Source organism: Anomaloglossus baeobatrachus, chromosome 5 (genome assembly GCF_048569485.1).
Source record: "Anomaloglossus baeobatrachus isolate aAnoBae1 chromosome 5, aAnoBae1.hap1, whole genome shotgun sequence".
NCBI classification, from domain to species: Eukaryota; Metazoa; Chordata; class Amphibia; order Anura; family Aromobatidae; genus Anomaloglossus; species Anomaloglossus baeobatrachus.
In genome coordinates, this window is record NC_134357.1 from 77,072,321 (window position 1) to 77,094,936 (window position 22,616).

At 44.0% G+C, this 22,616-nt stretch overlaps 1 protein-coding gene across 2 annotated transcripts in view; it reads left to right on the top strand.

Annotated features, from left to right (window-relative positions):
* WBP1L (WW domain binding protein 1 like) overlaps positions 1-9,008 on the top strand; it is a 76,466-nt gene extending 67,458 nt beyond the window's left edge. For both annotated transcript variants that reach the window (XM_075348605.1, XM_075348606.1), the window contains exons 3-4: positions 189-350; positions 6,321-9,008. In XM_075348605.1, the coding sequence (XP_075204720.1) occupies positions 189-350; positions 6,321-7,033 (875 nt within the window). In that variant the 3' untranslated portion in view covers positions 7,034-9,008. The remainder of the gene's footprint in view (positions 1-188; positions 351-6,320) is intronic.
* Positions 9,009-22,616: the final 13,608 nt, after the last annotated feature.

The window sequence follows — 22,616 nt, forward strand, 5'->3', positions numbered from 1 at the left end:
TCCATTCCACTAATGATGTACGGCCAACTTCTCTCATGCTGCACCATCTGTCTGGAATGCTCTAACCCAGATAATCTGCTGAAGGATATATATATATAATATTATAATATATTTTGTTGTTATATATTGCAAGTTGTATTTTGTGATGTAATTTCCTGATGTCATTGATTTGCATTTTTGTTCTCCAGGGTTTTGGCTGGTGTGGACAATAATTATAATACTCAGCTGTTGCTGTGTATGCCATCATCGGAGAGCTAAGCACAGGCTGCAAGCACAACAACGGCAGCACGAGATCAACCTCATAGCTTATCGGGAAGCTCACAGCTACTCTTCTGTGCCATTTTACTTCCGTAAGTAATCCTGTTTAGTGTACCCATTCATTCTAGTATTGGAATGGTCTTTAAAACATAGATGAATTTAAGCTAAAAGTTTATCATCTATTGCCTCCTAAACCCTCCCAACGCTGGTGGAATGGGGAGAAAGATGGAGCTGATATATTGATTTATGTTCTCAGGGGTGATTAGCAGCCCCTAGTAGCGTCTGAAGGGTCACCCTATGCTGAATACTTTTAATAGGGATCATTAAGAATAGCTGTCAACCAGACGCACTTTATCGGTTGCTTCCTAGAGTGACCCTTTAACCCATAGTGTGCAGTAAACTGGATCAGATACAGTGAAGGAAGGAAGTATTTGAACCTTTGCTGATTTTATAAGTTTGCCCACTGGCAAATACATGAACAGTCTATAATTTTAAGGGTAGGTTAATTTAACAGTGAGAGATATAATATCCAAAATAAAATTCCGAAAATCACATTGTATAAATGTATAGAAATTTATTTACATTTTGCAGTTAGAAATAAGTATTTGATCCCTCTGGCAAACAAGACTTATTACTTGGTGGCAAAACCCTTGTTGGCAAGCACAGCAGTCAGACGCTTTTTGTAGTTGATAATGAGGTTTCCGCACGTCTGGAGGAATTTTGGTCCACTCTTTGCAGATCATCTCTAAATCATTAAGATTTTGAGGCTATCACTTGGCAACTTGGACCTTCAGCTTCCTCTATAAGTTTTCTATGGGACTAAGGTCTGGGGACTGGCTAGGCCACTACATGACCTTTTAATGTGCTTCTTTTTGAGCCACTCCTTTGTTGCTTTGGCTGTATGTTTTGGGTCATTGTCGTCCTGGAAGACCCAGCCACGACCCATTTTTAATGTCCTGGCGGAGGGAAGGAGGGTGTCACTTAGGAATTTACAGTACTTGGCTCCATCATGGCTCCAGAATAATCCAGGTGTTCATTGGCGAACTTCATACGGTCCTGTACATGGGTCTTCTTGAGCAGTGGGATTTTGCGGGCACTGCAGGATTTTAAGCCATTACGGCATAATGTGTTACCAATGGTTTTCTTGGTGACCGTGGTTCTACCTGCCTTGAGATCACTAACAAGTTCCCCCCCCCCCCTGTTTAGGATGATCTCACCTTCCTCCTGATCCTGGATAGCTCCACGAGGTGAAATTTTGCATGGTGCCCCAGATCAGTGTCGATTGACACTCCTTCTTGTATTTCTTTCATTTTCTTACTATTGCACCAACAGTTGTCGTCTTCTTACCCAACATCTTACTTATGGTTTTGTAGCCCATTCCAGTCTTGTGCCGGTCTATGATCTTGTCTCTGACATCCTTTGAAAGCTCTTGCCCGTGTTGTAGAGGTTAGAGTCTGACTGAGTCTGCAGACAGGAGTCTTTTATGCAGGTGACGAGTTGATTAGAAGCATCTAAGTGATCTGTAGGAGCCAGAACGCTTAATGGTTGGTAGGGGATCAAATAACTCTCTCTGAAAAATGCAAATAAATTTATATAATTAGTACAATATGATTTTCTGCATTTTATTTTTGATATTCTAACTCTCACTGTTAAAATTAACCTACCCTTAAGACTGTTCATGTTTTTTGCAAGTGGGCAAACTTACAAAATCAGCAAGGGATCAAATAATTATTTCCTTCACTGTTCCTTGTTAAAGTATTCCCTGTCTAAATGTCATGAGGTGCTCTGTCTAAAGTCACAAAGCTTTAGAAGCAAAATATTTGCTTATTTGTAATAAGTTAGTAATTATACTTTGTACAGGTTAGGCATCGGAAATAAATTCTGCAGAGCCCTGGGTCAATATACCAACTTATAAATATTCACTCCAGAGTTCATTCTACAAGTCGCTAAAGCAGGGGTGTCAAACTCCTTTTGACAAAGTACTAAATCAGTATTATGGTTGCCATCAAAGGGTCGCTTGACATTGTAAGGGCTCATGGAGAGCTCCGTGCAACATGCTATGAGCATGGACTGCAGTGCACAAACTGGCCAGGAGCTTTGAGAGCTGTCCCTGGGCAGTAGCGCTGTACCACTGCTATCTAAGTAGGGCTAGGGACGCTGTCAATGCTTGGTGGGGCTAGGGACGCTGTCAATGCTTGGTGGGGCTAGGGACGCTGTCGATGCTTGGTGGGGCTAGGGACGCTGTCGATGCTTGGTGGGGCTAGGGACGCTGTCGATGCTTGGTGGGGCTAGGGACGCTGTCGATGCTTGGTGGGGCTAGGGACGCTGTCGATGCTTGGTGGGGCTAGGGACGCTGTCGATGCTTGGTGGGGCTAGGGACGCTGTCGATGCTTGGTGGGGCTAGGGACGCTGTCGATGCTTGGTGGGGCTAGGGACGCTGTCGATGCTTGGTGGGGCTAGGGACGCTGTCGATGCTTGGTGGGGCTAGGGACGCTGTCGATGCTTGGTGGGGCTAGGGACGCTGTCGATGCTTGGTGGGGCTAGGGACGCTGTCGATGCTTGGTGGGGCTAGGGACGCTGTCGATGCTTGGTGGGGCTAGGGGCGCTGTGCATGCTTGGTGGGGCTAGGGGCGCTGTGCATGCTTGGTGGGGCTAGGGGCGCTGTGCATGCTTGGTGGGGCTAGGGGCGCTGTCCATGCTTGGTGGGGCTAGGGGCGCTGTCCATGCTTGGTGGGGCTAGGGGCGCTGTCCATGCTTGGTGGGGCTAGGGGCGCTGTCCATGCTTGGTGGGGCTAGGGGCGCTGTCCATGCTTGGTGGGGCTAGGGGCGCTGTCCATGCTTGGTGGGGCTAGGGGCGCTGTCCATGCTTGGTGGGGCTAGGGGCGCTGTCCATGCTTGGTGGGGCTAGGGGCGCTGTCCATGCTTGGTGGGGCTAGGGGCGCTGTCCATGCTTGGTGGGGCTAGGGGCGCTGTCCATGCTTGGTGGGGCTAGGGGCGCTGTCCATGCTTGGTGGGGCTAGGGGCGCTGTCCATGCTTGGTGGGGCTAGGGGCGCTGTCCATGCTTGGTGGGGCTAGGGGCGCTGTCCATGCTTGGTGGGGCTAGGGGCGCTGTCCATGCTTGGTGGGGCTAGGGGCGCTGTCCTTGAATTTAGACTGCTCCCTATGCTAAGTTTTGGCTGCATGTGCTCTAAATCAAAGATGGAACCTACTCCCTCTGCTTTTGCTGCACCCTATGGTAAGTACTGGCTGCCTCCAGGCTGATTTAAAGGTTCAAAGATTTTAACCTGCTCCGTGTGCTTATTACACAAGTTTTTGGTTAACTGCCTACTGACTGTCCCCTTGATTTCAAAGATAGCACGTACTACTTGTGTTGGTGCTGCCCCTCTACTAAGCACTGGCTGTGTCTGCTCAAGTTCTAAGATGGCACCAGCTCCTTTGGCCTCCTTTAGACCCGTGTTTCGTCTACATGTGGCATCCATTTTTTTTTTTCACAGCTACCTTTTGTACCGATTATAGCCTTTTAGTGCTTTTCACATGTCTGCGTTTTTACAAAACACAGCCTGGGGCCTTGTGCGCACTAGGCGTTTTTGCCGCATTTTTAGCGGCGTTTTTTACTTCGTTTTTGTGCTGAAAACGCAGTGACATTGCTTCCCCAGCAATGTCTATGGGTTTTCATAAGTGCTGTCCGCATACAGCATTTTTTTGTAGCTGCGTTTTTGTGGTGACCACAAAAATGCAGCATGTCAATTATTTCTGCGTTTTTCACTGCGTTTTTCACCCATTGAGTTCGAGATGTTCAACAACGCAATGAAAAACGCATATAGCCGCGTTTCTATGACTAAAAACGCAGCTATAAACGCAAGGGGTGGGCAGTAAAGTGACGTGTACAGGAAGAGGATTCCTTCTGTTGGTAAACACAGAAGCATGAATCCTCCCGGTACAGTCACCGCTGCGTCCACCTCCCGTCCTGTGCATGTCAGCTCCGTGCGGCGCCATGTCTGGGCGGGAGGTGGAGGCAGCGGCGAAAACAAAAGTGAACAGTAGAAAAAAAAAAAATGTCATATATACTCACCTGTCTGCAGGGTCCCGGTGCCATGCCCGCTCCCAGCTCCTGTCCCGGTACCGCCGCTCTGGCTGTGTGCAGTCTCCCCGGGGCAGGACCTTGCTTGCAGGACCTGGCGGTGGATCACCTGATTCAGTCACCTGACGCATCAGCTGATCGTAGTCTCGCCAGCTTTTTCGCGCCCGGCCGGCTATCAGCTGATCCTGCTTTCAGGGGACTTCATCAGCTGATTACCGGCAGCTCCTGCAGCGATCGGACGGGATCAGACTCCTGTCCAATCGATCGCTGCAGGAGCTGCCGGTAATCAGCACATAAGTGAGTATTTTTTTTTTTTTTTCTACTGATGCATCAGCTGATTGTATAATCGGCTTTTATACAATCAGCTGATGTGTGATGTGCTTCAGCCCCTAGAACCTGACACATCATCTGATCGGTATGCCTTCCAGCAAACCGATCAGATGATATTGGATCCGGATTGGCCGGCGCGGGACCCTGACCCAGGATTACTGCGGAGGGGGGTTCTTTATTTCAATAAAGATGGAGTCACTAATTGTGTTGTGTTTTTATTTCTAATAAAAATATTTTTTCTGTGTGTTTTTTTTTTTTTTTTTTTTAATCATTACTATAAATTCATGGTGGCCATGTCTAATATTGGCGTGACACCATGAATTTCGGGCTTAGGGCTAGCTGATAATATACAGCTAGCCCTAACTCCATTTTTACCCAGCTAGCCACCCGGCATCAGGGCAGCTGGAAGAGTTGGATACAGCGCCAGAAGATGGCGCTTCTATGAAAGCGCCATTTTCTGGGGTGGCTGCGGACTGCAATTCACAGTGGGGGTGCCCAGAAAGCTTGGGCACCCTGCACTGTGGATTCCAATCCCCAGCTGCCTAGTTGTACCCGGCTGGACTCAAAAATTAGGCGAAGCTCACGTCGTTTTGTTGTTTTTTTTTTTAATTATTTCATGAAATTCATGAAATAATTAAAAAAAAAAAAGGGCTTCTCTATATTTTTTTGGTTCCCAGCCGGGTACAAATAGGCAGCTGGGGGTTGGGGGCAGCCCGTACCTGCCTGCTGTACCCGGCTAGCATACAAAAATATGGCGAAGCCCATGTCATTTTTTTTTTTTCTTTTTGGGCAAAAAACTGCATACAGTCCTGGATCGAGGATGCTGAGCCTTGTAGTTCTGCAGCTGCTGTCTGCTCTCCTGCATACACTAGTGAATGGAGGATGCTGAGCCTTGTAGTTCTGCAGCTGCGGTCTGCTCTCCTGCATACACTAGTGAATGGAGGATGCTGAGCCTTGTAGTTCTGCAGCTGCGGTCTGCTCTCCTGCATACAATGAACATTTTGAAGAAGGAAATGACATCAGACCTTTTTTTTTTTTTTTCATCAACAATCTTTAATGGCATTGTGCACTGATTAAAAACGCAGTGAGCAAAAACGCAGCAAAAAACGCACCAAATCGCGGCAAAAACGCATGCGTTTTTGTCGTGTTTTTTAGCCGCGGGTGCGTTTTTGAGACAAAAACGCACATAAAAATGCAGCGTGAAAAAAACGCCTAGTGCGCACTTACCCTAGTAAGTGACACGCATTACTAGAATTGCTCTGCCTCAACATCATGCTGCTTTCAGATTACATGGTAAAAGCCTACGGATATATTGCCTTTTAATGGCACACAAGTTGACCTGACACCTCTCGTGAGAAGATCCCCATCTGCTGGGTGGTATTCTTAAAAAAAAAAAAAAAAATGTAAAAAAAAATTGAAATTGATTGTCCAACACAGAAACATTTTTTGAGACCACCCTTGAGCTAGGTTGAGAGTTACATATTTATTATTATTATTATTATTATTATTATTATTATTATTATTATTATTATATTTTTATTTATTGGGTAACTTTTATTTTGGTATTGGTTTACGCGTTCTGTTTTTATTTTCACTTTTGATATGGTGAAGTGGTACAGTTTATTCACAACGTGTTCCTTACTTTTGTAGGTTTTTTGCCAAATTATCTGCTACCTCCTTATGAAGAAGTAGTTAACAGACCGCCTACTCCACCTCCACCATACACTGTCCTACACCAACAATGTGTTGCAGCATGTTCGAGTTCAGGAACCGCTGAAGCCGTCCGAAACCCCCAGAACAGCCAAACAAGTTCTCCAGCTGCAGCAAGTTGTAGTGGCACAACAAGACCACCCAGCGTTGTGGACTGTGAACCTTCTACGACGTGCCTGGAACGTGTAGCAATCAAGCCAAATGGCCACGATTCCAACGATCCTGCCTGTGGGGCAGAGTTAGATGAGATGGCCGATCAAGTGTCCTTTTTAGATAAGGATTCAAAAGAACTCTTGAAGGACTACAGCTCTGACAGCTTAGATCAGGGTGGTTTCTTTGATGGCAAAGACAAGACGCCAGGGAGACACCGGAGGTTCACCGGTGACTCAGGAATCGAAGTCTGTCTATGCAGTAGAAGCCATCATGATGACTTTAAAGAGCTTGATGGCTTAATTGATGACACAGGGGAAAACTTCTGTGACACTTGCAATTCTTGTGATGCTCGTCCCCACAGAGACGAAGAAGAAGGGATTTTTGATCATTGTGATAGTAATGACCATCCGCCTTTGCCACGTCAGCCTTTGAGCTTGCTAAACACAATTAACGAACAAGACTCTCCAAATTCTCAAAACAGTAGCAGTTCCCGTGGCTAAAGCCATGTCCTGTAGGACAGAAGAAAATGATTAAGTGACTCTTCCACCTGTTTTTTTTTTTTTTATTTTTGTTTTGTTTTTTTTTCATTGTACTGTTCATTTAAAGACTTCTAGATATTCTACCAAAGCTGAAGTAAGAACACGTGCTTTACTATTGCCTTTTTTTTATACTTTGGGGCTTTGGTAAGGAGAACTTTGGTTATGAGTAGAAGCTGGAGCTTGATGTATACAGGTGGAGGCTTCAGTGTGAGAAATGTCTGGATTTTATTGTAATCATATTCGATAAGCAAAACAAAATCTCCTGGTTTTATTGCTCATAATACAGGTTTTTATAAGAAGACATCCACACGACGATTTCTCCATTGGACGGAGAGCAGTAGATAACGCCCAGATTGGACAATTCAAATGGAGCTTTGTAAGCTGGAAAGGTTGGGGCTAGAACAGAAGCAAAGTGCAGGGTATTCGCCAGTGATTCGGTGATTTTGTAGCAAGGGATATGGACGTCTACTTGCGCACACTAATTGCAAGCAGACAAATAGCCCTAATCAAGTTTTCCACAGAGAGTTGACACTTCTGACATGACGTGGAATTATCTATAGTCTTCACCTCAAGTCTGAAGTGTTTAGGAGATGGATCATATACCAGCCTTAAATATAAGCTTTTTTTTTATCTAGTTTTTCCTACTTCAAAACGAAAAAGCTACAAGCCTTGTTTTCCTTGAATGGACGTAAGAGTAAAATAAAAGCAGCTGGTCTGCTCTGCACCCATTATGGTCTCCTCTCCCTTCACTCGTGGCACTCTCTGTAGCGCACATAGAAATTTGCATGACTTAGAAATCACACTGATGCTGGTGACCCACCACTGATGCTGGTGACCCACCACTGATGCTGGTGACCCACCACTGATGCTGGTGACCCACCACTGATGCTGGTGACCCACCACTGATGCTGGTGACCCACCACCGATGCTGGTGACCCACCACCGGTTCTTGGCTGAGGATCCATCGATGCTGGTGACCCACCACCGGTTCTTGGCTGAGGATCCATCGATGCTGGTGACCCACCACCGGTTCTTGGCTGAGGATCCATCGATGCTGGTGACCCACCACCGGTTCTTGGCTGAGGATCCACCGATGCTGGTGACCCACCACCGGTTCTTGGCTGAGGATCCACCGATGCTGGTGACCCACCACCGGTTCTTGGCTGAGGATCCACCGATGCTGGTGACCCACCACCGGTTCTTGGCTGAGGATCCACCGATGCTGGTGACCCATCACCGATGCTGGTAACCCCCCCCCAACCCCCATCCCCACCGATGATGGTGATCCAGTACCGGTTACTGGCTGCGGATCCACCCCAGATAACACCAGCTCTACATTCATTGTCTAAGATGAGCACAGCAACTTTTTTTTGAGCAGTATTTTCTTATGTTAAAATGATTGCAATTTTTACATTGACCACTAAAGGAAAAAAAAAAAATAAGTAAAAAAAAATGTTGTGTGGTCACCATGTGATTATTATGGGAATGCATGCCTATGTGAGTATGTTTCCCATGCGGTAAGGTTAAGATGTTACTGCTACATTATACATTTTGTAGTTTTGTTTTTTTGTGAACATTCCCTTCCATTCCAAAAGAGATGGGAATTTTCTTTTAGAAAAAGTACTAGAGGGGTCTATAAGCATTAAGATTAGCACCGCTCTACACCTGTTACTGTTGACTGACACCATTAAGAAGGTTGATTGTTACAATTTGCCTCATGGAAAGTGCAAAGTTTTTGTTTTTATTTGTATTTCGAGCAATGTCTGCTCTATTGCCTAGGGAATTTTTTTTTAATTTTTCATTATTTTGTAAATGAATGTGCACTTCTGATATTTGCATTTAAAATCTCTCTGGCAACATGGATCGACATTGACAACTTTCTTGCACTGGATTTCGTCATTTTGTTGGACAATAAAAGGAAACTTTTGAGAATAAAGTGGTGCATTGTATTATGTGTTGCATTTACACTTGCTCTAGTATCTTATCCCTTGGGGCCATGAGAACTGTTAAGGTGGCTTTACACACTGCAACATCGCAAACTACATCGCTGTAACGTCACCGGTTTTGTGACGTTATAGCGACCTCCCCAGCGACATTGCAGTGTGTGAAACACATCAGCGACCTGCCCCTGCTGTGAAGTTGTGATCGCTACAAATCGTTCAGGACCATTCTTTGGTCTTTTGTTTCCCGCTGTGCAGCAAAGTTTTAGTGTGTAAAGGGGACTTTACAGCGACTTCGTTAGCGACTTCCCTTTCAAAAAGCTGCTTTACAACGTCCCCAATGACTAGTGAGGTCATTCTGCAGGTCCGGATCGCTGTTGCGTCGTTGGCCAGGTCTGCCTGTTTGACAGCTCACCAGAGACTTTGTAGCGATCCCGGCCAGGTTGGGATCGCTGGTGGGATCGCTAGAAAGTTTGTGTGTAAAGGGGCCTTTAGCCTATGTGCCCACATAGCAGATTTGTTTGCTGATTGTCTGCACACAAACCTGCATGTGTTTGGCAAGAAAAACACAAAAGAAAAGTGTGTTGTTTTTTTTTTTTGTTCTCCATTTCTTTTTCATGGACTTTTTTAGTCATGGCGATCGCAGGGGTTCCTGCACTGTGCCCCCGCGATTGTTGCCAGGTCTCTGGCTGATGATCCAACCTGCACCTCACCCAGTAGTTTAGACCAATACGAACACAACGTTCAGGAGGCAAGGAGAGGAATCTCTTACCTCTCCCTGGCGACCGGGTCCCTGTAATGCAAACACAGGGAACCGATCACTGCCATGGCAAACCTGGGTCGTCACCATGATGACCCCGGGTTACTGAGCTACAGAGAGCCTCTCACACCATGCTGTATACATGGTGTGTGAGGCGAACTGTCAGTGCTGCAAGTGCATCACTGACAGATATAATCCATTGCAGTGATTGAGCACAAGCTCCACAGTGGATTACCGTATTTTTCGCTTTATATGACACACCGGATTAAAAGACTCACCCCCAAATTTGGTGAAGGAATAGAGAATTTTTTTTTTTTTTAATAAATGGGGTCAGTCTTCTAATGCCAGTGTCCATCTAACAAATCATATAGAGTATATGTCCCTCATAGCCCCCCCCATCCTAAAATTAGCCCCCTTAATCTGGATATGGCCACCTTTATATTGAATATAGCCCCCTTGTACTGGCACACGCGGCCCCCTGTGGCTGGCACACGCGGCCCCCTGTGGCTGGCACACATCACCCTGTGTTAGATATCACCCCCATGCTGCTGCTTTTAGTAAAATAAACTCTTTCCTTGCCTTCTCCAGCACTGTGCTCCCTCGTGTCCCCCTCCTTGGGGTTGAGCTCCGGCCTCCTGCCTGCATTTCCTGCTTCACGGTCCTTGTCATGTGATCGGCACAGCAGAGTGACATCTCTGCGTGCATGATCACAGCACCAGGAGGGAGACCGGGGAGACACGCTGGAAGGGGTAAGTAAAGAGTTTTTTTTTTTTTTTTTTAATTTTACTATGGGCAGCAGCATGGGGGCCATATCGAACACAGGGGTGGGCATGTGCGTTCAAAGGGAGCACAGGCACATATAATATGCGCAGCTCCCCCAGCCAATCGCTGCGTTGCGGTTTCAGCACCACAGTGGTGGACAGCGGCTGGGCATATTAGATGAGCGGGAGCAGGAGATCAAAGGCTCTCTCCCGCAGCTTCACCAGCCTCCACCAGCCCCCCAGCACTGCTCCAGAGCGGCCCCCACCTCCCCTGGACCCTGCAGTATATAATCCGTATATTCGGTTTATAAGACGCACCCCCTACTTTCCCACAAAATTTGGGGGAACAAAAGTGCGTCTTATAAAGCGAAAAATACGGTATATCAGCAGGAAAAAACACAGAAAAAAATGACATGCTGCCAAAATATGCAAGGAAAATATCTGCAACATGTGCACAGTCAGGATTCTCATAGACTTTGCTGGCATGTGCTTTTTTTTTTTTTTTTTTCCCTTGCAGTATTGATTAAAACCTGCATGAAAAACACAGCGTGTGCACACAGCCTTACAAAGAAAATCCTCTAATGAACCCTTATGAAATACAGTTAGGTCCAGAAATATTTGGACAGTGACACAATTTTCGCGAGTTGGGCTCTGCATGCCACCACATTGGATTTGAAATGAAACCTCTACAACAGAATTCAAGTACAGATTGTAACGTTTAATTTGAAGGTTTGAACAAAAATATCTGATAGAAATTGTAGGAATTGTACACATTTCTTTACAAACACTCCACATTTTAGGAGGTCAAAAGTAATTGGACAAATAAACCAAACCCAAACAAAATATTTTTATTTTCAATATTTTGTTGCGAATCCTTTGGAGGCAATCACTGCCTTAAGTCTGGAACCCATGGACATCACCAAACGCTGGGTTTCCTCCTTCTTAATGCTTTGCCAGCCCTTTACAGCCACAGCCTTCAGGTCTTGCTTGTTTGTGGGTCTTTCCGTCTTAAGTCTGGATTTGAGCAAGTGAAATGCATGCTCAATTGGGTTAAGATCTGGTGATTGACTTGGCCATTGCAGAATGTTCCACTTTTTTGCACTCATGAACTCCTGGGTAGCTTTGGCTGTATGTTTGGGGTCATTGTCCATCTGTACTATGAAGCGCCGTCCGATCAACTTTGCGGCATTTGGCTGAATCTGGGTTGAAAGTATATCCCGGTACACTTCAGAATTCATCCGGCTACTCTTGTCTGCTGTTATGTCATCAATAAACACAAGTGACCCAGTGCCATTGAAAGCCATGCATGCCCATGCCATCACGTTGCCTCGACCATGTTTTACAGAGGATGTGGTGTGCCTTGGATCATGTGCCGTTCCCTTTCTTCTCCAAACTTTTTTCTTCCCATCATTCTGGTACAGGTTGATCTTGGTCTCATCTGTCCATAGAATACTTTTCCAGAACTGAGCTGGCTTCATGAGGTGTTTTTCAGCAAATTTAACTCTGGCCTGTCTATTTTTGGAATTGATGAATGGTTTGCATCTAGATGTGAACCCTTTGTATTTACTTTCATGGAGTCTTCTCTTTACTGTTGACTTAGAGACAGATACACCTACTTCACTGAGAGTGTTCTGGACTTCAGTTGATGTTGTGAACGGGTTCTTCTTCACCAAAGAAAGTATGCGGCGATCATCCACCACTGTTGTCATCCGTGGACGCCCAGGCCTTTTTGAGTTCCCAAGCTCACCAGTCAATTCCTTTTTTCTCAGAATGTACCCGACTGTTGATTTTGCTACTCCAAGCATGTCTGCTATCTCTCTGATGGATTTTTTCTTTTTTTTTCAGCCTCAGGATGTTCTGCTTCACCTCAATTGAGAGTTCCTTAGATCGCATGTTGTCTGGTCACAGCAACAGCTTCCAAATGCAAAACCACACACCTGTAATCAACCCCAGACCTTTTAACTACTTCATTGATTACAGGTTAACGAGGGAGATGCCTTCAGAGTTAATTGCAGCCCTTAGAGTCCCTTGTCCAATTACTTTTGGTCCCTTGAAAAAGAAGAGGCTATGCATTACAGAGCTATGATTCCTAAACCCTTTCTCCGATTTGGATGTGAAAACTCTCATATTGCAGCTGGGAGTGTGCACTTTCAGCATATATATATATATATATATGCTATACAAAACTTGTGTCACTGTCCAAATATTTCTGGACCTAACTGTATTTCCCAAAAATGTTTTAAGCTGTAGAGCATAAAAATGTACACTTAACGGGTGTTTGGTTTAGAGGCATACCCAACATTGGGGATAAAAAGTGTAAATTCACTTTTAAAAAAACATAAAAGAGGTTGGCCACTATTTCAACATTGTTCGGCTATCCTTTACGATAGGTCATCAATATCTGATCGGCTGGGGTCTAACACCCTGCACTACCAGTGATCAGCTGTTGCCAGTGCTTGTGGCTGCAGCAGGCGGCCGTAAATGCTCAGCTTCAGCGCTGCTCTGCCTTCTGATAGCGGTCACAGCCAGGTACTAGTTACCGATCTCCCACTCAAACCAATAGGAGGTGGATGTGCTGTACCCAGCCACTATCTGAAAACGGCGTAGCTCTAGAACTGAGCATTTCCAGCTGCCTGCGGCAGCACTGAGAACAGCTGATCTTTGGGGGTGCTAAGTGCTAGACCCAGCCGATCAGACGTTGATGACCTATCCTAAGGTTAAAGGGAAGGTGCCGCATTTTTTATTTTTGTATTAATAGTGATTATGAAATCAAATATTTTTAATACAAAATTAAACTGTTTATTTAATTCTAGTTTTACTGAAGCACTGGTGGCTGCCATATTGGATTTGCTGTATGTAACGACAGTTGCTCACCTCCTTTATGGCAGCCCCCTGTGCATTCACTCTGATGGTCGGACTGCGATCCTATAATTAATACAGGACAGCTCCCTGCTGTGACCTGGACAAGCCCCCTGGGCTGTCCAGATCACTGCAGAGGGAGGAGATCGGCGCCATCTTTGTGCAGCTCACAGCGTATGCTGTATGCTCCACTTTCCCCCTGTTACCCTCGGCCTGTGTGAGTACCGGCGCCCCTCTCCGCTGCCGCTGCTACTGTCTCCAATGACACCTGCCCCCCCCCGCTCTCCCCCACCCCCTCTCCTTGCTGCAGCCGCTGCGGTATTGCGAGCGTGCATGCAGAGCATTGCGTGCAGGCGTGCGTGCATGTGGCACCCTCATGCTGCTTGGTCACACACACAGTATATACACACAGTATATTTATATATTTTTATTTTTTTTTATTTATTATAGCGCCATCAATTCCATGGCGCTTTACATGTGAAAGGGGTATACATAATAGGGACAAGTACAATAATCATAAACAGTACAAGACACAGACAGGTACAGGAGGAGAGAGGTCCCTGCCTGCGAGGGCTCACAGTCTACAAGGGATAGGTGAGGATACAGTAGTATATAGTATATACACACACTGGCTCCGCCACCCTCATGTTGCTCGGTCACACACACAGTATATACACACAGTACACAATGTTTATAGTATATGCACTCATTGGCTCTGCCGTACTCATGCTGGGTGCTCTGTTACACACAGTATATACACTACGTACGTACGTATATATACACACACACACACACACACACACACACTGCGTGTGGCAGAGCATTGTGTGTGTGTGTGCGTGTGCATGCATGTGGCAGAGCATTGCGGGTGGATGTGCATGCGACAGAGCATTGCTGGAACAGGGTATGCAGAACGCTATGTGGGGAGCACTATGCAGCTGTCCTTGGTGACACTTTAAAACAATCAAAAAAGTGACACTTTAGACATTTGTGGTCACCAACAAAATGGCTCCACACTGTGATCCTAAATTTCATCTTCCCTTATCCTTTTGGAAACACCCCGATTGGGAGGGGGAGCTATGACCTCACACACATGAGAGCAAATTTTGCTCACTTTTACTGAACTTGTAATGTGAGCTAGTTCTACAGTAGGATTTCTGTAGGATTTCAGCAGCAGCTCCCCCTAGTGTTTAAGAATGGAAAATATCATACATTTTAATTTTTTTTTTATTTTGTTCAATTAAAAACAAAATATTTAAACAAAACATTTAGGCTGTGTCCACGTTGCTTTTCACCTGCTTTTTACCTGCTTTTTTGCTGCTTTTTCAACTGCAGCGTTTAATGCCAAAATGGATGTGTTCTGCTTTCCAAGCAAAGTCTATGGGAATTTGGGTTTCTTGTGCCCACTATGCAGTTCAAACTGCAGCCTTTTTCTGGCAGAAACTAAGGCAAAAACTCTGCTTTGCAGTTCAAAACGCAAATGGCAAAAACAATTGACATGTCAATTGTTTTTGCCATTTGGGTTTTGCACTGCAAAGCTGAGTTTTTGTCCAAAGTTCTGCCAGAAAAAGGCTGCAGTTTGAACTGCATAGTGGGCACAAGAAACCCAAATTCCCATAGACTTTGCTTTGAAAAGCAGAACACATCCATTTTGGCATTAAACGCTGCAGTTGAAAAAGCAGCAAAAAAGCAGGTAAAAGGCAACGTGGACACATAGCCTAATACTTTACATATTTTTCAGTTATTGAAATTTTTTTTTTTTTTTGGACTACACCTTCCCTTTTTAAGCCATCAATGTAAAAGTAGGCAACAACCTCTTTAACAAGTAATCAACTCTTGATCAGTGGTGGGTCCAGGTACTGACACCAATCCATAGACTGCTAAAGCAAAGGAACAGAATGGGTTCCTGATTGAGGTTTTTTTACCTCCGTATTTGTAAGCCAACACCAGGAGTGGAACAATCAGAGGAAAAACATAATAGAAACACGGGCACAACTGCTGCGCTTTTTGATTCCTGGTTTTGACTTACAAATACGGAGATAAAATACTGAACGTGTGAATAGGGCCTAAAGCGGCTTTCACATGGTTATTGATGTTAGAGTGGTTACTGCTCCCCAGCATTTTGGCTTTGTTTGTCAGGGGTTTGGCCGGTGGCATGGATGTGTCACTGGCCCATATTGTGCACTCAGATGTTGACCACAGTGGATGTTTTGCCTCTGCAGCATTAGGGGAGATGCAGGGGAGCTGAGGCTCAACGGATTCTACAAACCAGCCTGCTTCGGGGGAAAGATGTTGCAACCTCAACTAGTAAACCGGCCACCCCTCAGACTGCAGCAGTGGCTGGTAACCTAGGCAACAAGGTTTACTATAGAATTAAAATCTCTCCATTCTTTAGAACAGAGTGTTGTGAAGAAGTAATTTTCAAAATCACTTGTTTTTACAAACTCTGCAACTTTACCAGTTTATGATGAGCATAATGTCTTTCAAATAGATTCCTCCTGGACTCCCACCTGAAAAAAAACCCAACAAAATACTGAAAAAAAAAATGTACATAAAACGCATCAATGTGAAAATGTAATTGATGTGCACATATTCGGCCTTTTGTTACTACCTTTAACCACTTCGGGTTCAGAAATAATGAAGTGGTTAAAAGAAATGGCATATTCATCCTTCAAGAGGCTTATTCAAGGAAGTTGCTCACTTATTATAATTTTAAAGTACAGAAAAGCGTCTCCTCCAGACACAGAAAAGCTCCTTCAGGCAAAAGACCGACCGGCTTTTGTCAAAAATGTCATTGCCTACAAAAACCTCAGCGGGTCAATCGGCATCCGAAAGGTAATCTATCACAAGGTTTTTGCTCCCCCATGTGTGAGCAACATGATGTAGGGCCGAGACCCTGATATCATAATGTCACTTAATGGGCTTCTTGCTGTTATTTTGATAAAATTCTTGTTTTATCTGCTGCAGATCTAGCAGTTATTTGAATGCTGAGCACGGTATAACCCTACCCACAACACTGGCAGTTTTCTGCCCATATGGAGTGTACACAGCCGCCAATCAGTGGTGGGGGCGGGGTTATACAAAGCTCATGAACAGCCAGCTTCTTTAACAATGACCTTTTGTGGCTTACCTTCCTTGTGGAGTGTGTCAATGACTGCATTCTGGACATCTGTCAAGTCAGCAGTCTTCCCCATGATTGTGTAGCCTACTGAACTAGACTAAGGGACTATTTTAACCACTTAGCAAGCCTTTGCAGGTGTTTTGCGGTAATAATTCTAATTTTATGAAATTTAATTTTGGGTTTTCATTGGCTGTAAGCCATAATCATCAACATTAACAGAAATAAACACTTGAAATAGATCCCTCTGTGTGTAATGACTCTATATAATGATTCCCTTTTTTGTATTAAATTACTGAAATTAACTTTTTGAGTATATTCTAATTTGAGATGCACCTGTATATGCATATTATGGGATGACTTGTAGCATGATTAACACTAGAAGTCCCGGATATTTCGAGCTCCCCCCTGAAGTCCCGAAAGAGGGTCAAATGACCCTTAGTCCAAACTGAATAGAACTAACTAGAAACTAAATGGCTCAACTCAATGGAAAACAACAACCTCCTGTGGTGCGACAGTAATGGCCTTAATTACAGAACAAAAGACGGTGATTATAGGATGTTAGCTAAAATCCTTCAGGTCATTCCACCCGTCTCTGGGTTCCAAAGGTAGAAATGTTAAATGATCCCTCTCTGGAACTTCTAGTGTTAAAGAACGATCAGTCTCTCAGACCCGCAACACACATCCGTTTTTTTTTTGTACGTGTGCGGTACGTATTTGCACGTACCGGAGACACGTACACACGGAGACCCATGTTATTCAATGGTAGATGGCACACACATGTAAAATCACCGGAACGTGTGTCCGTGTCGTAAGTACGTGTGCGCTTTTCTACACGGACGACATGTCCGTTTTTGGCCGGCAGCACGCAGGCACGGACCCGCTTTAGTCTATGGGTCCGTGCCTGCACGGACCGCACACGGAGTATGTCCGTGTTCAGCACGTATCATCCGTGTCCGTTTTTAATCACGAAATCTGAAACCCTTGTTACCAATCTATCAGGTCAATTGATGGCAAACAAAAACACCAGGATCTCATGATGAATGATTAACAACGTTAATTGGGTAAGAATGCGGGTCTTTATAAACGGGCGGCACACGGACAGCACACGTACGTATTTTATGTCAATATGGACATTCCACACGCACACACGGCTCGCATACGCCATCACACGGATGCCATACGTACCGTAGAAACGCCCCTAAAAAACGGAACACGGACCTGAAAAACGGACTGTAAGACACGTACTTTTTTTTGCGGAAGTGTGTTTTAGGCCTCAGGTCAATTGTATATTATCTGCTTCAATCATTCTTTAGATTTGTAACTTTTTTTTTTTATTATTATTATTATTATTATTATTATTTTATATTTTGCCATTTGAATATCACTTTGTCTTCCCTCAAATCTATGCACTCATTTCTATTGTATCGGGGTGTGATCTTTACTTACACAGCCTAATCCTCCTGGTTCAAGATATTAAAAACTACAGTGAACTAGTAAGCTTACCGGAAAACAGATGATTACCCAGTGTAACATCTGCCATTACTTGTTGTCTCCCATCATTTACACAAAAGGACTTATTCAGTTGCAGTACAGATTTCTTACAGAGGACCTGTGTCTGTGTACTAATTCCCATGGGTAATTGATAATTTGAACATATCAGATGAGCCCTGGTTTTCTAGGAAAGTACAATTTGTGCTGTATACTATGCAACGATTCGGCAGCGTGTACAAGGCATCTGTTCATTTCCTCGAAAAATGATGATAAACTTAGGTAAATTCAAGACCCGCTTCATCATTTACGTGTTTCGTTTGTTTTTTTTTGTTTGTATTACTCGTGCTATTCTTTGACACTTTTTTTTCTTTTTGTACCAAATTCTTCAAATTGGCATAAATGGTTCATGTACTTAGTCCTACAGACTTTTTTTTTTTTTTTTATTTGCTTTGACCGGTTTTGTGACTTCTTAGTGAAAAAAAAGTCACATTTCACTAAAAGGTGCAAAATGTGCGTCACGTTATCTGACTTATGTAAAATCAATAATGTCTGGGGAGGGCTGAAGTACATTGACTCCAAATTTTGTAACTTTTTAAAAAGTTGCAATTGATGAATCTGCCGAATGTATCTCGGAAAACAAAAATGGTGTATATAATGCAAGAGGGGGAAAAAAAAAGAACATAAAATAGGTTTTGAAAAAGGCGCAAGTTAAATAAAAGTAGTCGCAAATGAAAACAAGATGGAAAAACGCCAAAAAAACAGGAGGAAAAAAAAAGGCTCAAATGCAATAATGAATGGGCCCCGTAGTGCATTGTCTGTGCTGTTAAATTGGTCTCTGTTCTACTGTGCATATAGAGGAGAAGCTTTGGAAAATGGAAATTCCAGTAACTTAAAGGGAACCTGTCATTAGATTTGGTCCCTATAAGCTGCGGCCACTGCCACTGAGCGCTTATACACTGCATTCCAGAATACTGTATATAAGAGCCCAGGCCGCTGTGTAGAATGTAAAAAAAAACACTTTTAGAATACTCAACTAGGGGGCGGTCTGGTCTGATCATCGCTACTCTCTCTCTAGTCCGGCACCTCCTCTCTACGGCGATCACTGTCCTCCTCAGGCCCGTGTGCATAACTCCTCCCACATCATCCACACAGGCCATCATTGAGATCCTGGCAAGCACACTTTGATCTCCCCTGCTCAGGGCAGATCAAAGTATTATAGTGCGCATGCGCAGGTGGTCTTTAACCTTTCCTCGCACCTGCACATTACAGTACATTGATCTGCCCTCAGCAGGGAGATCATAATGCGCCTGTGTGACTGACGTAGACATGTCATCCATACTGGGCTGGGTAGAAGGAGGACGGAGATTGTAGAAGAGAGGAAGCACAGGACTGGAGATCAGCTACACCCATCAGACCAGACCGCCCCCCCAGGTGAGTATAATAAGTGTTTTTTTAAGTTCTACAGAGCAGCCTGGGCTCTTATGTACAGTATTCTAGAATGCTATATATAAAGGCTCACTGGTGGTGGCCAAAGCTCATAGTCGCCAAATCTGGTGACAGGTTCCCTTTTATAAGGATATTCACTTCTCCAGGATCCTATCCTAATATGTAGTAGGTATAATCATAATATATGCAACTGCTTCCAATTAGAAATGTAATTTAGTTTTCATGACTCACTATGTCACTTATCTCCTGTTCAGGGCATTGCAGGACCTTCAGTATCCATAGTTACGACCACGCATATAGTCACAGTTAGTGGCTAGTGGTTGTAACCATGGATACCGAAGGTCCTGTAATGCCCTGAACATGAGATAAGCAAGATAGTGAATCAGGAAAACTATACTACATTTTTAATTGGAGGTATTTGCTAATATTATTTTTTTTTTATTATAATTATTATTACACCTACTACATATTGGTATAGAATCTTGGAGATGGGACTAACCCTTTAACAGTTTTGGATAGTGTCTAAAGTAACTACATGTAAGGAACTGAAGAATGTACTTCAGAGATGTTGTAGCATCTACAAAGCAGAGTTTCTCAACAGTATAAAGTTATATCTTGGTGCTGGAGCTTTGTGGATCCATGTACAATGACTGATTGTAAACCTGTTTTATACAGATCTGTATTCCGTTGCCCATAACCATGGGTCTATTTAGCACCTCCATCTATATTTGTTGTCTCAATAGCTAAAATTGGATGGCTGCAGCGCTCACGTGGCACAACAATGTCTCGCAAGCTCTGGATCTCCGACATCGCTGGAACGGCACCGGTGTGGGAGATATCTGTTATTATTGTACAGAGTGCACATTGAAGAGAGGGATGTTGGCAGCGTAGTGTACAACCCCCTTTCAGGGTATATTCAGATGTCGTAGATCTGTTGCTGAAATTTCTGCTGCTGTCCCAGTGGGCTTGCAAAAATTCCTTAACTTTGTGTCTAAACAGCAGCAGATGAATGTGGAACTTCTCTTGCAGTCATTCAATAGGAGCCTTCAGTGCTTATTTCCAAGGATTTTAAAGCCACAGCTCTGGTTACTGTCCTGTAATTCTAGGAAGTTGAGCACCCGTGTGATCAGCACAAGACCAGGACAGCTTTATATCCACGGGAAATAAACAATGACGGCTCCTCCAGAAGGACTGCGAGCAGAAATGTTGAAATCATGAGGAACTACTGTATATTAGGAAAAGGAATCACTTTTTTTTTTTTTTTTACTATGTATAAAACAATCTTTATTTGATGAAACCTTCTAAGAGTATGTTCACACTGCATCTTTTACTGGTGTCCAAAAATATAGATTTTCTATTAGAAAATAGCGCTTTTTTTTTTTTTGTTTTGTGAAAATACTCAAAGATGCCATGGTGTCTTTTTTAGCCTTTCCATTGTAACTAATGTACAGGTTGGGCCATAAGTATGGATACACCCTGATAAAATGGAAGTGGTTGCTGATATCACCTTACTGTTTGTGGCATATTAGTAGATAGGAGGGGCAAAACATTTGAGGCCAGGTGACACCCATGGCTGCCATCTGCATTTTGAATTTATCAGGGTGTATCCATACTTATGGCCCAACTAGGGTGTATCCATACTTATGGCCCAACTAGGGTGTATCCATACTTATGGCCCAACTAGGGTGTATCCATACTTATGGCCCAACCAGGGTGTATCCATACTTATGGCCCAACCAGGGTGTATCCATACTTATGGCCCAACCAGGGTGTATCCATACTTATGGCCCAACCAGGGTGTATCCATACTTATGGCCCAACCAGGGTGTATCCATACTTTTCGCCCAACCAGGGTGTATCCATACTTATGGCCCAACCAGTGTGTATCCATACATACGGCTCAACCAAGGTGTATCCATACATACGGCTCACCCTATATACTATCAAGAGTTTTAGTCTCCTAGTGGAAAAGACCTGAAGAATAGTCCTCATTTCTTTTAACTACATGGTATTTTTAAAGTCTTTTTGTTTTTAAAGATGCTCTAAATCTCGAATATATGAACAGAGAGTAGTTTTTATATATAAACAAGTGGGACGATTCTTTTGAGCATTTTTTGGCTCTTTTACCAGTGTCTTCCGGAGCAGACACTCAAAAAAAAAAATGCAGTGTATACGGACCCCCGAATCCCTTAAGATATTGTGCAGTTATCAGATATCCATAAGATATGTCATAAATATCTTAGATGTGGGTGCCATATCAGGGACCCCCAGCTATATAAAGAAAACAAGGGTCCTCCAATCCTGTTCCTGATAGTTACACTTCACAGGGGAATGTGGCACACCACTCCTGAAGCCAGAATAGCCGTTTTATTGTTAGTCGTCCGTAAAAATGTAGCATTTTCGCCACCAAATCTGCAAGTCACAAATAAGCAACGTGTTCATGACACTTCAGTATTCTCAATTACTTTGCTGGCTTCAGGAGTCCCATCAGGTTTTCTAACAAATCTACACTGAAAACTGCATCTAAAAATGTAATGTGTGTGCACAGCCTAATACTTGATACATTGTTCCCAGCAGGAACCTGGGAGTCAAGAGATTCATCCAGACATCCTCCCCGTGATGTTTCCATCCATTTCAGCCCTCCTGGGGGGTCTTCTGGAAAAATGCTCGAATTTCCAGTTGACTTCCATTATACTTGTTACTTGAACTGAGCCCGCCCGACCTTCTCGATTCGAGTACCGAGCACTTGAGCATTTTACTGCTTGCTCATCACTAGTCTTTACTAATTGGTAGTGGATCACTGTCTTTAGGCTGATCTGCTTAATTGCCATGGGAGCAATGGCCCCCGTGATACTGTAAAAATTAGTGTATGCACTAGATGAAAAGTCCACGAGTTCGAAGGGACCTCAAGGTCCATCGGGTCCAACCCCCTGCGAGTGCAGGCTTTCCTAAATCATTCCAGCTATATATTTATCCATTTTCCGCTTGATAATTTCAATTGATGGAGAGCTCACCACCTCCCGTGGTAGCCTGTTCCACTCTCTGACTGCCCTCAATACCTCCTGTGGTAGCCTGTTGCACTCCCTGACTGCCCTTACTGTCAGAAAGTTTTTCCTAATGTCTAATTTTAATCTCCTTACTTTAAGTTTCATCCCATTGCTTCTTG